Here is a 14,536-nt window from a genome sequence, read left to right on the forward strand (position 1 = left end):
AGATAAAAGCAGGGACAGGAAAAGGGTGGCTGGGTTGCTTCAGAGAATGAGTTATGGTATGGATGGGAGTTTGAAAGATGAAAGTAGAAAAGGGCATTTTTGGAAACATTCAGGGAGAAATCAAGATGATTGAGAGATAGGTAAATATGAGAAATTAATGGAAGAATTGACATGCAGCAGAGTTGTGCATGTTTTTAGTGGTATTGTCTAGGAAGAAGGCATAGAGGGGATAAGAAATGCAGGTATTAAAATTAGAAAACTGGGAGGAATCTAGAAATAGCAATTCACAGGGGGAATGATTAAGAAAAAAAAAGAAGACTGGTTCATCTACCTTAGCAGAGGAATGCAAGATTTAACCAAAGAACAGTTTTTGAGGCAGGATGTTGAAGAAGGGTAATCACTCCTTGTGAGAGATGGCACATGAGCTAGGGTCAGAGCAGCAATGCAGGTTTAGTGAAAGCAAAGAAAGAAGCTGAAAGTATTTACTGAGAAGCATTACAGTGTAAGTCTTCAATGTAAAAGAAAAAACACCCACCTCTGTTTAAGCTCATGATTAACATCCTTATGCAGTTCAGGTGGATAAATATCGTCCCCCAATGAATTTGGACCAGACGTTAGAGAAAATTATCCCTCTGAAAAAGAGGCCTAGGAGGGGCAAAAATTGTGTTTGTCTCCAAGATGATGCTTGCAAATTGTATGGAAAGTGTTTTGGCCTTGTGATAGCGGGCACTAGACTCCAAAAATAAGGAGGTGCTTCGAATCCCGGTGGAATTGATCAGATGCAAAGTTTGTGGGGAGAGACCTGATGAGGAAAAGCAGCCAGTGGGGGGAGAGAAATGCTCACAGTGCCATTGAAGGACGGTGCTCATGGGTCAAAGTAAAAATAATTTGGCTTTTTAAAGGGTTTCTTGCAACAGATATAAGAATCGGTGATCGTGGCTTCCACAGTTTGGTCTTATAGGTCGCTTTCCTTTGGAATACTGACTCCATGCAATGTTCCTCTTTATCTCTGCTTTAAATAATTTAAAGAATGTTTTCTGAAACTGAAGTGGATGGTGTATTCCCAGTGTTGTGGTCCATCCTGGAATAGAAACAGTCCTGTTCTGGGAAGAAAAAGTTGGGGATTTTCCTCCTGAAGCAATCAACTGACTTATCTTTCCCCCTATGCAAAAGAGCTGATCACATTAAATGTGAGCTAATGGCAGTGGGATTCGTTGCTTTATTTTTACCAGTGCTCTTCTTGACACGTCTGCCACCAGTTTTTGGAGTAAGACTTACCACAAGCACAGCTTGCAGGGAAACAAAAATGTGGAACTTTGTGGACTGTTGCATTGAAAGGTGCCCCAGCAAGGACCCTTCTTTCATTCAGCAAATTCATTCACGATCTTAACACTTTTTCCTAGTGCTGATCCAATGGAGAAGTGGCTCATCTTTGTTTACTTGTAATTAAAGAGGGATAACTTCTAGATGGACATCTGTTAGGCAGCAGTTAAGCTAAAACCACGTTCTGAGGTTTGTAATTGGTTCTTGAGAACAGAGGCTTTCGGCGATGGTTGCTGCAAACAGTAACCCCTGTCTGCTCCTGTTACTGACCTTCTCACTAAAAGCTGAACGGCCAAGTAGTGTGATACAGGCTGCAGAGCCTTCATAATACTAGGATGGCATCATGTAGCATCATACGGGGAAACTCTTTTGCCATGTTATTTTCATGTATCTTCCTCGTTGATTGTGCGCTGATTCCTGCTTGACTGAGTTAAATGTAGGTGCCTAAAGAGTGAAAGTAGAAAGGGAGAGACTGCTTTAGTTCTGCCTGAGAAAGCGGTGTGGAAACACGTTACTCTTAAAAGTTACTCCTAAAGGAAGTCTATAGTACAAAGCAATATATTCATCACTTAAAATATGCATGAGCGTGGGATGATTTTTTTTTGCACTAAGCTGACATTCTTTACTTGTAGTCTTGCAAAATGTGTTAGCAAAGCATTTTGTTTTGGAGATGTCTGCGCTCCAAGTCACATCCTGATTACTTTGTTCTTGAAATGTTTGGGATCCAACCTAACTTGGATAAAGCCTGGCATTATTTGGGTCAAGGAGGGATTCTGCCTCTACCTGCCTTCTAGCATGAGACGTGTGGCTGGGCACTGTGTTTCTGTGCCCTGAACATGAAGTATTGCCTCTGGGTTTTAACATCACCTCCTATCTGGGGTTCCTCTGTCCCCCCAAAATTCGAATGGCTCATTTCTGGTTGCAGAGCAACAGGGGAAAGTTTCTCTGATTCAAAGTTCTGCTCGTGCAAGAATTTCTCAACCTAATTATTTGCAGTGCTGAAAACAGATGATTTTTTATTATTTTTAGAGTTGTTTGGAGATGCAGTATAAAGTTCTCTGCTGCAGGAAAGTTGAGGTTATAGCATAATTATGACTGATTATTTGTGATAATGAGGAGGTTAATGAAAGCAGTTAATTACATAATTTGTTCAGGCAGTTTTTACCCACTTAAACCTTTGCTGTTGCACCACGTACTGAAAAAAAGAAAACCCAGCAGGCAAAAAATTCAGAAAAATTAGGCAGGAATATTGGAACCAATTTGCAAATGCTAGCAGATACATATAAAAATGATACATATATACATGTAGTATAAAACTTTTTGTTTGTTTCTCCCTTTGGCTGTGCTCACAACAGATTGGCTCTGCAGTTTTATTTCAAGGACGAGGGTGTTTAGACTTGCTTTTGTAGCCGTCCTCTAGAACTGTGCAATGAAACTCAATGCCTTTTACTTATTTCCCTAGATACTCTAATCCCTCCCTGCTTTACCAGTATCTTTGAGCTGTTCTTTCCTTTGTATCCACAGCAACAGGAATCCCTGCTGGAACTGCTTACTTTGATAATGTAGGTGCAGTTGTTTAACGTTGCACTGGCTCAGGCTCTTCTCTTGAAGTCTTTTTCACCAGATGGCAACACGTGCTTTTACCATACTTCATATCAATATATAAGTTAGAGGCATGAAAGCCATTTTTCTTTACATGCACTAACCATTTCTTAGAACCTATTTTGTTTTCATATTATTAAGAGCTTTCAGGCAGCAGTAGGGAACTGACAGCTGTCATAAATAAAACCATCCTTTGGATGGCCAGGAAATAATAGTGCTATGTGCAGAAAAGTGGTGGGTGATGTGGTAAGGTGCCCAGCAGACACTGACAACATGCTCAGCACTGTTACCTCCCCTCTCTGTGCCAGTAGTAACCATGGCTAAGCACCTACAGCTTGCCTGTGTTTTTCAGGCTCTTAAGTGCTCATACACAGGTTTAAAATCCTAACCTGAGGCATACCTACCACAGTTCTCAAATCAGCCTTTGTCATACATGAGGCTAGTTTTCACTTCTATTTTCACATTTAAAGTTTCTAATAATTTCCACCACTGCCAGTTTGTTTAAACCCAACAAATTTTGATCTTAGCTGATGAGGAATTTTACCTCCATGTTAGCAAATGTGACCATTGCTTGCATTGACAGAATGCATTGACAGAAATGATCATCTATTTATTACCTGACATATGTTTTTTTTTGTAAGGTTTTGACATTTTTTACCATAAGGGCAGTGAGGCAGTGGCACAGGCTGCCCAGAGAGGTGGTGGTTCCCCATCCCTGCACACAGCCAAGGTCAGGGCGAACAGGGCTGTGAGCACTGCTGGAGCTGTGGGCGTCCCTGTGCACTGCAGGGGGTTGGAATGGATGGCCTTTAAGTGTCATTTCCAACTCAAATGATTCTGTGATTCTATGATTCTAAGTTGTCACATTTTCAGAATATCACAAGCATCTAACCCTACATTTCAGTCCTTCAAGCTGAAGGCAGTGATTGAAGCTATCACTGCAGTAAGTTTTAGAGCTGCTAATTCTGCAGGAATGTCTTCCCACTGTGAAGTCTTTCATTCCTGCACAGATGCAACAAGTTGATAGCCTGAGAACACGCTGAGGAAAACAGTCCTCCTGCAGCCATCAGCAGCACTGTGGGGTGATGAACTGCTGTGTGCATCAGAGCTCCTTGCTCTGGCAAATGTTGCAGATAGCCCAAATATTGGGGGAGGATTGTCTCCTAATGTCAAGGCTTTGATGTTCATCTTTTTGTGGAAGTCACTCGAAAAAATCATTTTGGCTTCCACCTTCTGCTCACAAGCTTGCTGCCATCCCAACTTTTCCACTCTGCTTGCCTCCGAACTCCACTTCTGCTCAGACAACAGCTTACCTTGATTTCTTCATTCCAGAAGAAAAACTGTTTGTGCCATTCACAGTGTGAACTGCAGTGAGATTAGTGACCACAGAGCTGCTTGACCGTGTGCCCTGGTCCACGCAGACATACTTGATCTGCATTTCAGTGCCACAGGGCTGGTGACAAAGGTAGGATCACAGAATGCTCTGAGCTGGAAGAGACCTGCAAAGATCATCCAACTCCTGGCTTCACACAGAACCATTCCAAATTCAAACACTGTGGTGTTTGTGTTGTCCAAATGCTTCTTGAAATGCAGCAAGGTCAGTTCTGCAGCTGTTAGTGGATCATTTCTGGTGATTCCAAGCTGAGATCCTGGTCCCAGAAGGGCATGTGCCTGTTCTTGGAGCACAGGCAGCATCAGATACCAGCTCTGGGTTCTTCTGTTCAGCTTCTGACATCAGCACATCCTTTTGATAGCTTTAATCCAATTTTCCTTGTGTCCTGATTTTTTTCAGTGTAAATGAGGAATCAAAGATATTACTCATGTCATCATAGTATTCTAATGAGTTGCTAATCATCATTTTGTTTTAGTTCTAGTTTCCAATTCATTAATGTTTGGGGCATAAGGGAGTGCTGTGGGGGCGCTGAGATAGCAGTAAATAATAAATGATACAGAGTGAAAGCTCAAAGTTAAAGCCTCCCACTTGATGGGGAAGAACTGACCAAACACCATATGACTGTGGAAATAATGGATGACTGCATATGGACTAGATAAAGGTAGAGCTGGAGAAGAAAATAGTATGTGATCAGATCAATGAAGTGCATCACAGTGCAGTCAAGCAAAAGAGGCACATTATTGTTGACTGGAACCTTTCATTCTACCATTTCTCTGATGCTTGCTTGCAACATTTTCACCTTAAATACCATTAATATAATTTAAACTTAATGTTACTACAGCAGGTGGATTTGGAGACCTATTGGCAAGAGGGCATGCAGTAAATAAACAGTTTCAGCTCCGAGCTGGAAGGAACCTTCAGTGATAGAAGAATATCTGGGATGTTTGTGTACTGTTGCAGCCCTTTTCCTCATGATTCCATGTAAACTAAATACCAAGCAGTCACACTATTTTGGTCTGTACATTGTGTTGCAATTTGCTAGCATTTGCAACCAACTAGAAGTGTTCCATGAGTGCAAATGGAATGCTGCACACTTCAAATTCAGCTCAATGTAAACTTCTGTTTACATTAAGACCACTTTGTATCACGCAGCCAACATAATGTGGCCATAAATGAAGAGCAAATTCTATTTACGCCCACCTCTACAGAGTGACCTTAATTTAAACGAGAATCAGGCCCATAATCTGTATAAATATATGCAGCCTGTTACATTAAGGTTATTTATTACATTGCAGTTGGCCTGAGTATGCATGGAGATTTACCATAGATAATCCATAATCCAGAATTAAACTATTAATATGCATTTTGAGAGTGGCAGCCATAACCTCAAAATTCCTTGGTTTAAGTATGACCTTTAACTTTGTTTGAATATATTTTTTAAGTGTATGAATAACAAATTAACATTGGTTGATAAAAAACATTCTGATTCCTTTGTACCATTTGCATCAATCCATACTTAACTTACACAAAGCCTGGAAGATTAGAAGGCTTAATCACTCATAATATTTATTTGTTTTTAAATGTCAGATCACATTTAGTTCAACATACTGTCAGTCTTGCTCCCACCCCCCTCCCCCCCACCCTCTGGTGTTAATGAAACTATGGTGGAAATTCTTATTTTTCTGTCCAAAGATGTGTGAATTTTAGCAAAATGGCAAAACACTTTGTACCTGGCCTGTGTAAAGAAGTTACTTTCTATATCCTCCTAAAGGATTAAATTAACATCTCATAGCACATAATAAATGACATCAAAATGATCATGGCACAGCGTTTCTTACCAGATGTCTGAGTAATTGCAGGTTTCCATCATTATGTTTTTGTAAGTGCTTTTCGACTGTACTTCTGCAGGGTTCCAAGGCCTGTTCTTTAATCCTGTCCTATTTAACAAAATGTTTGGAATTAGTGATGCTCACCAGCAAAGGATTTCATTTTTCTTTATTGAAAGTTTATTTTACCATTGCCTGTTTTCCTTGGGTTCAGGCGTGAGGGGAAGAGCAAGAGACTTCCTGAGCAGGTGGGTTTAGAGGGCAGGCAGGAAAATGGAAGTGGCAAGGGCCCTATCCTTGCCCTGTATGAGTCAGTAAAGCTGATGAGGAGGGACAGAAGTGTGCAGGTAGTAAGGAACAACCCAGTTATCTCAGAGTGGCATTCAGCTGTATCTATTTGAAACTTTGGGTGCTCAACAGAAGTGAGGCTGGTGGGACATTGGCACAGCTGTCCAGGGAGGTGGGGGGGTTACCTGGAGGTGTCCCAAGCCGTGGGGATGTGGCACTGAGGGACGTGGGCATGGTGGGGTGGGCTGGGGTTGGACTGGGTGATCTCAGAGGTCTTTTCCAACCTTTATGATTCTACGATTCAGAAACGTTGTTTCTGCATCATCTGGGACCACTGAGGACACTTAAATAGCATCACAGAATCACAGTCCCTTCTCTGCAGCCTCATGGCACAGCGTGGTTAACATTGTCGTTGTTGACAATACTACTTGCTTCCTAACAAAACGTGCAAGGAGGGATGTGATTTGAGGCAGTCTGGGATGTTTTGTTTCTGGGACACTGTATTCTGGCATTTCCCTGTTGTAAGTCAGGGAAGCTTAGTCCTGCATAAGGTCTTAGGGAAGAGTTTGTTAGTGACGTGAAAGAGTTTAAATACATGTATCAGGATGGAGACAATTTTGTGCTACACCTCAAATAAAGGCACAAGAATGGATGGGGAGAATCAGTTATCTGTCAACACTGCTATATGTTAAAGTGCACTCGTGTTACAGCTGTACCAAACAGAACCCTCAGCAAACTCGTGCTGGTTTTACTGTATTTTCTTTTTCTTTCCACAGCCCACACCTGAAATTCAACAATCTGACCTTGATTTCAACTCATGGCCTTCCAGGAAAAGACCTACCAGGATCCAAGCATAGAAGGTTTTTAATTAACAGGTTTGATTTAATATATAAACACTTCAATAACTTCAACATCGTAATCTTCTGTGAACTGGCCCTAAACTTTTTTTCTAGAAACACATGCACATAGTCTCAAAACAATCCAGTCTGTCCATATGGCCTGTAAATGAGGTCAATATGACTATTGCTAGGGAGGTGTCACAAAGTACTAATAAGGTGGTCACTTCAGTAATGCCCTGAAGAACAAGCTCTTTAAATCACAGCTAATTGTCTACTTGCTGAACTTTAAACCAGAAATGTCTACAGACACCTGAAAACAGTGTGATGTTGACCTGTTTAAAACTGTCTTACCATATTCTGGATTTTGTCCTATCAGGGAATTTTTTGATAAATAGTTAGGGAATTAATTTTTCTATTGTAGAAAGGGGTGTTTTGAAGTACAGGTCTAGGAAATGAAGGGGTTCTATACTCACACAAAAGCATGGGCACTTTTTCCTAAATACATTGTAAGAAAAGACTAATAATAACAAAATATCCACCCTGGTGGAAAGTTGCCGTTCATAGCTGCCTCGCCAGAATTAGCTGTTAAAATCTGAAAGCAGATTAAGAGTGAAAATGGAACTCTGCAGGATATGGGTTTTGAAAGCATCCCTGTGATTTTGGAGAGTCAGTCTCCCAGGAGCTGTGCACCTCAATTATAAAGGTGCTTTTGAAAACCCTAATCTCTCCTTGATGTCCATTTTATTTATAGATTTCTGCATGATTACAGTTTAGAATTGACAGTGGGTGCCTTCCGTTCTTTATTCCCCTCTGGTATTTGTGAGTACAGAGGATGCTGAGCACCTCAGAGAGCTTGAACATTCAGTTCTAAAATTCTTCAGGCCACAACAACAACTTCTTTTTTTTCCTGTTTGTAATTGTTGTCATCCCCTAGGGCAGTTTTGGGAACTCATTAACAGCAATTAATGTGTAGCAGGTAGCAGTCAGTTCTGCTGTGTTAGAATGTATATCCTGGTACCAGGAGCAAAATGCATTGGTGCTGGTGTTTCTCTTTCTGGAGCTCTCTTAGTGAAGATTCCTATTTTTCACACCTGCACTATTTTTTCTTTCTCTCTTTCTCTCCTATGCCTGCTAATTTTACTTTCTTTTCAGCAGACAACATGATCACTTCTCCTTTGCTTCTGTTAATATTCACTTAATTTCGCAGAGGAATTCAATTGCATAAAATGATAACAAGTAGTCTTTTATCAGACAAAAAAAGATTAGATTGTTAAAACATTTTCTTTGCAGGTGCAAAAGTCTCCTCCCTGCATCAACCTGCAAACAAAAAGCAGAGTGAAGCTTTTTTTTTTTTTTTCCCTTGACTTCATTCTTAAATTATGTGGTTATATGGCCCAGCACTGGGAGGGATTATTTGGTTTTAGCAAAAAGTTGTCAATTTGTAACTGAGTATTTCATAATGACTAATCTTTTACTATAGGCTGCAGTAAACTCACAGCAAGAGAACAGACTTGAACCACTAGGGGACTTTGGCTAACTCACCAGATGTCTAATTAATGCCTGCTGTCAGCTGCTGAAATGTCACTTACAGATATTCTTTCTTCACAGCCACTGTTTTAATGATGAAGATTATGCACAGATGTCACTTTGTTCCTGGGTTAACGTTGTGGTTGGTAAAATGACTGGCATAAATCGCTCTGCCAAGTACGTAGTTGTTTCCAAGGAGAGAAAAGTACCGTATGACTACCTTGTTCTCTGCACAGGACAGAACTACCAGGTAAGTGTGAAAAACTACTGTGTGCAGTGTGAAAAAATAATATCTTTTCTTCTTTTTTTTTTTTACATAAATGGGGTTTCTGCAATTAGCAAAGGAGTAGAATACTCCTTAGCTACTGCCTAACCAATATGTTTGCAGCCTGCAAACAGCAGGTCGTACTGCCTTGTGCAGCTCTAGAGCTTGGAGCAGAGGAGAGGGAGATTTTACAAAGTTTTCTACCAGCAATGGATCACCTCAGGATCAGATGTTAAGCAAAGCTGCCAGTATTTTTGCCACTGTGACCAGCAAACCTGCTGAAGAGTAGATCCAATTGACACGTGGTCCCAGCCACTGAGACTTAACTCCAGCTGGTGCAACACCATTTGACCTAGTCTTGGCAATGGAGGGAATTTCTTTTCAAATTAAGTACTTGATTCACGTGATGAGCGTGCCTAGGCATACATGGTGCTGTGTTACTGTACACGTGGTAAAGTTGCAGGTGAGGTCAGGTGGCCTATGACACTCAGTGGAGTCTCACAGTATGTGGGAGGACAGAAGTGAAAAGGACCAATTTTCCAGCTGAGGTTCCTTGTTTTTGCCTTGATTGCTGAAGCAATGTTGCCATTCCACCAATCTCTGAATAGTGTGTAACATGAAGCTATGCAGAGTGGAACCAAGTGCTCCGTCTTGCTGTAAATCAGACCTCCCTGCACTAGAAAGCTGCTTCCAGTGTTGTACTGTAATTCTGATTGTTTAAGTGCTCCTAGAAAAAAGATATACTCACATGCAACCCTGACTTGTAACATAAGCTGTGGGAATCAGCTTAACTACAGCAAAGGAAGCGATAAGGGAAACATGGGAAGACTTAGCTTTTGTCTGCCTTCAAGAAGAAAATATCATTTATTCTTACCTTCGACCTCTAAAAAAAAAAAGAAGGAATTATTTTAATCATGTGGTTTCTTTTTTATTACAAAGAGATTATTTAAAAAAAAAATTAATAGTAGTTGAAGATATATGTGATACATATCTGTTCATTCATCCATTTGTTCCAGGTCCTGTCCCCCACTGGAGCAGATATCAGTAAACTCGCAACTAATAGAGAAGTTATTAGTAAATGTCCACAAAGATACACAGGGAAAATCCCTTCCAATCATTTTACTCTCAATGATGATCAGGACTGCTTAAAGGCAATGGAATGGCTGAAGGAAAACTTTATCAACTCAGAAGGTAAGGGTTTTGGTAAACGCACACACACTTGCAGAAATATTCTTTAGGCTTATTATTTCCTTAACTCCATGGTATAATTGATGCTCACTTAATTGGAACAAAGTCTTTCATCTGCTGTGCTTTGTTTTCCAGATTAATTTACAGTTTGTTGTCATTTTTGATACCCAGCGTATTTATCGAGAAAAAAAAAGCTTGAGATAGATTAATCATCTGTAATTATTATATAAAATGAGTCCCAAATGCAAAGCTGGTTGGAGTCATTAATTAGACAATTAAATAATAATTTAATTAGAGAGTGTGTTTTTCTCTTACAGATGAACATTTAGATTTGAGGCATAACACAAAGAAAACAGGTCTAAATCAGGAGATGTGGGTTTTTTTTCTTTTCTGTCATCTTTGTGTTCCATTACATCAGTTTACAGCTTTTCACATAGAACTGCAGTCTCTCTGTCTTGTCTTTTTAACTCTTAAGGTCCATTAATGTTTGTCCATCGTATCTGTTCATGTGCACACTGATCATATACTCCCTGACTGTGCATGCTGTAAAAAATACCTACAGTCACCCAGAATTCCAAGTTAAATCCTTTCCACAACTAAAAGGAGATCAAACAGCAAATGAATTCACCCATCATGTCTTCGTGGTGCAACAGAAGAGTGCAGGAAAGCTCTTGGAAGCAAAACCAGGAGTTTGCTGATAATACAGCTGAACTGGCTTCCTCAGCAGAGAGTAGACTAATGAAAATGGATAGCTGTGGTCTGCTACGTTCATGTCCTGCTTGGCAGGCTTTTAAAGAAGTTCTTGAGACACGAGAGGTTTCGTTATCATTGTGATCAGGACAGGAGACAGTAAACATTGTGGTGTCTCAGCTCACGTTTTCTTCAGACAGCTTCCCAACCTCAAGCATGTCACTAGAGCAGCCTGCGTGGCTTTACGTGGTGTCCAGCTGACAGGCACAGCTGTGTTTGTATAAGCAGATGAGGTGGTTAGTTTTCCCTGTTTGTTACTGCTCATCCTTTATAAAACTGTGTGTTGTCCAGTATTGGACACACCTTGAGCTTGAAGACACCTGAGCAGAAATGCCAGAAATAGAAGGAACCAACGTCCAGGATGCAAGGCAAGTGGGACAATCACTGCTGAGGTGGAAGGGAGGTCTGGCACTTCATCTCCTTTGGGACCGAGGCACCTTTACTAATACCAAATTAGTATTAATAACTTCAGCACTGCTGCTGGCTTTTGGTGTGATGGTTATCTTCATTAGACACTATCCTGTCTTTAACAACATGCTGAACCCACAGCTCCCAGTGAGCCCAGTCCACAGGGCTGCTGGATAGCTAGTTTCTTTCCATATACCTTTCTCTTGTTGCATCCTCCTTTCACTCATCTGTTACTTTTACCAAAAGCACTTTGCAGTCCCTATGGCACTGCCACCTTCCTTCTGCCACCTTCCTTCCACCATGCTCTCCTCACGGAGCAGAGAGGTGCCTGGTGGCTCCTGCTGCCTGGGGCTGGAGCAGGGTGAGCACCAGCCCTAGTCCTGGGGCTGTGGCTCCTCTGATGAAACCCAGCTGTCTCATGCGTGTAACCTATTAAAACGGTAATTGTAACTAATTGAAATTCATCTCCTATTAGTGCTGCACTTTCCACGAAAATAAAAAGTAGGATGGGAGCAAAGAAAGAAACAAAACTGCTTTAATGGCCCAAAATGGAGCAATTATTTTTCCTCTTTACCTAAACACAGTTTACTGCCTTATTAAAAGCATGTTGGTAGGAACGCTATCAAATTAAAATTCCAGCATTCGAATCAACAACCAGAGCTGCCGATGCTTTGGCTAACGTAAGGTTTTCTTCTTTAGCTTCTGCAAACTGAAAAGATTCGGGTCATCCTGGGATCACTGAAATCTTGTGCTTCCACTTGTGGAAAATGAACGAGCCTGCTCTGCAGCAGAACTCTGACATTCGAGTAATAAATGATAAAACCACGCTAACGATCTTTATTTATGGCTGCTTTTTTCCATGGAAGATGATTATGTTTACTCACAGATAGATACATTTTCATGTAGTTAAATAATAAAAGCATCCTGAGGAATCACTATCTGTCCAGTGAAGATAATTTCAGTCCATAATGAATATCGGTAGTTCCTAGACTACCAGTGCTGTAATCTAAAAAGCCCCTAATATTGTCATAAGCAGAAACTGCAAATTGTTGATTTACAAGAGGTCAGCAAAGGAACATTGCTTTCCTTAATGTAATGTAATTGTATTTAATATTACCATATAAAACAGAATTTTAATTTTCCTTGAGAAATGCGGGGCTTGAATCTGATCTCGTATATACAGAAATGCCAACATGTAATGCAATCACCAAACTTCTCCCTGAAGAGAGCGGCTCTGCCAAATGGTGATGATCTCTGTGCTGGCCAGGCTCACACACCTTACAGTCAGAATAACCCTTCGCTAGGCTGGGCCTTTGGTAAGCACTTCTCATTCCCACCAGGAAAGGAATTCTCAGTCTATCCTGCAAGAGCTGTGGTATTTTGCATGGCTTACTTGAAGGCAGAGAGGATCAGAGGGCAGAAACCCTTTGGAAGCAAGGGAACAGAGGGAGCAGGGAGGAAAGGAGCAGTTTTCAGACCCTGCTCAGAGGAATATTTATGTGTTTTATATTAAACATCCTTACATAAAGCACACAGGACTCCAACCTATGCCAGGTCCCTTGTTTGCAGACTGAGCTTTTGCAAAAGGAAGCAACAGTGCCAGCGCTCTCCTGCACTGCACAACAGCTTGTCTGATCCAACCTGCTCTTCCCCAGTTCCGCTACCTTTTTTTCTGCACAATGTATTTAATTTGCTCCTGTTCCCCTGCCTGCCCAGTAAGTGCTTTGAATATAAGCAAAATTGAGGAGGAAGAGGAGAACAAAATAGAACGTGGTGGTTTTTTTCTTCTTTTTTTCTCTTTTTTGGCCCCAGAGGATTTTCAATCAGAATAATTTCAAATTACAGGGTCAGAACGAATGTCATACTTCTGTGTTAAGTACTTGCCTACTTTGTGGGATGTTTTGTACAGATTCTTCACTAAATTATCTTAGCTACTGTTGCTAGGTAACATTGTTTGCTTCATAGCATCAGAGAAATAAGAGGGTCAAAGAGAGCAATTTCGTGTTATTATCATCTGAGTTACACTAATAAGGTTCTCATTGTGCATCTTAGAAATTTTTCCCTTTTTTTTTTCCCCTTAGGGAACATCATTGTCTATGGGAATACAATTGACATTTACACCACGGTAGAAACCTTCTTATCTCTGGGAATCGATGGCTCTCGCATCCATCTCGTGCAGCCTCCACTCAGCTCCAACGTTACTTGCCTTAACAACAACGAAATCGAAAGTGCTGTTCAGGAGGCACTGTCAGAGGCTGGCGTGTCTGTTTATTACGACAGTATCCTGGCACAGTGGAGCAAAGGCGACAACCCAGACCTCATCACACGCGCTGCTTTCACTACTAATAGCAAACCGTTCCAATTGCAGTGCTCAGTAAGTATATGCTTTCATTGTATTTCCTTCAGTCTGCTTTTTAAGACAAAGGCCGTCAAATCCTGATAGTCCCTCGCCGGTTTATCTATTTTTCTCATTGTCTCCAGAAGAATTAACGTGCAGTTGTTAGTCTGAAGGATTGTTTTGTGCAAAAATCCAAATAATAGTGTTCATTCCCCGACTGATTTGGATTTAAATGTATTTTAGTCAGCCGACTCACCAGTAGTTACTTGCTCTTAATTCATTTTCTACATCATTCTAGAAATCCTTTTATTATTTAAATGCATACAGTAACTCCTGTCCATAGTTATGTGCATATGATTAAGATCTCCTTAAATCAAACTAGCAGCCAAGGATGTTAGGATAGAGGCCTACTACGTATTTATTGAAATACATTTTATACGGATTTTTCTCCCTCTGCATTACTGATTGCATTTTTGTTCATCTACGGTATTGATAGCTTATCTAGGTAAATTAGACATGCACCCACACATATGGTGCTCCTGTGAGATATGGGACCGTTTTTAACCTCTCCTAATGGGGAAACTAGTGCTGGTTTTCATCACTGGGCTGATCTGTGTGAGTGAGCCCGTGGTACAGTCATTTCAAAATATGTGTCCATGGGAACCCCATGGCCCTCGCAGCACATCCTCACTGCACTGGCTGCTCCTCTGTGCAACAAGGGCTGTAGATCTGGGAAGGAAGGACCATGTGCTACTCCCAGACAGCTCCCCTGAGCTGGAAAGTCACACA

The 14,536-nt window shown here is 41.0% G+C and overlaps 1 protein-coding gene across 1 annotated transcript in view; it reads left to right on the forward strand.

The window, feature by feature from the left end:
• Window positions 1-14,536, forward strand: part of CFAP61 (cilia and flagella associated protein 61) — a 90,605-nt gene that overhangs the window by 58,891 nt on the left and 17,178 nt on the right. The window contains 4 exon segments of the mRNA XM_052678279.1: window positions 7,209-7,307; window positions 8,880-9,048; window positions 10,080-10,254; window positions 13,491-13,783. Coding sequence (XP_052534239.1) covers window positions 7,209-7,307; window positions 8,880-9,048; window positions 10,080-10,254; window positions 13,491-13,783 — 736 coding nt within the window.

Source organism: Tympanuchus pallidicinctus, unplaced genomic scaffold (genome assembly GCF_026119805.1).
Source record: "Tympanuchus pallidicinctus isolate F22 unplaced genomic scaffold, pur_lepc_1.0 scaffold1, whole genome shotgun sequence".
Taxonomy (NCBI): Eukaryota; Metazoa; Chordata; class Aves; order Galliformes; family Phasianidae; genus Tympanuchus; species Tympanuchus pallidicinctus.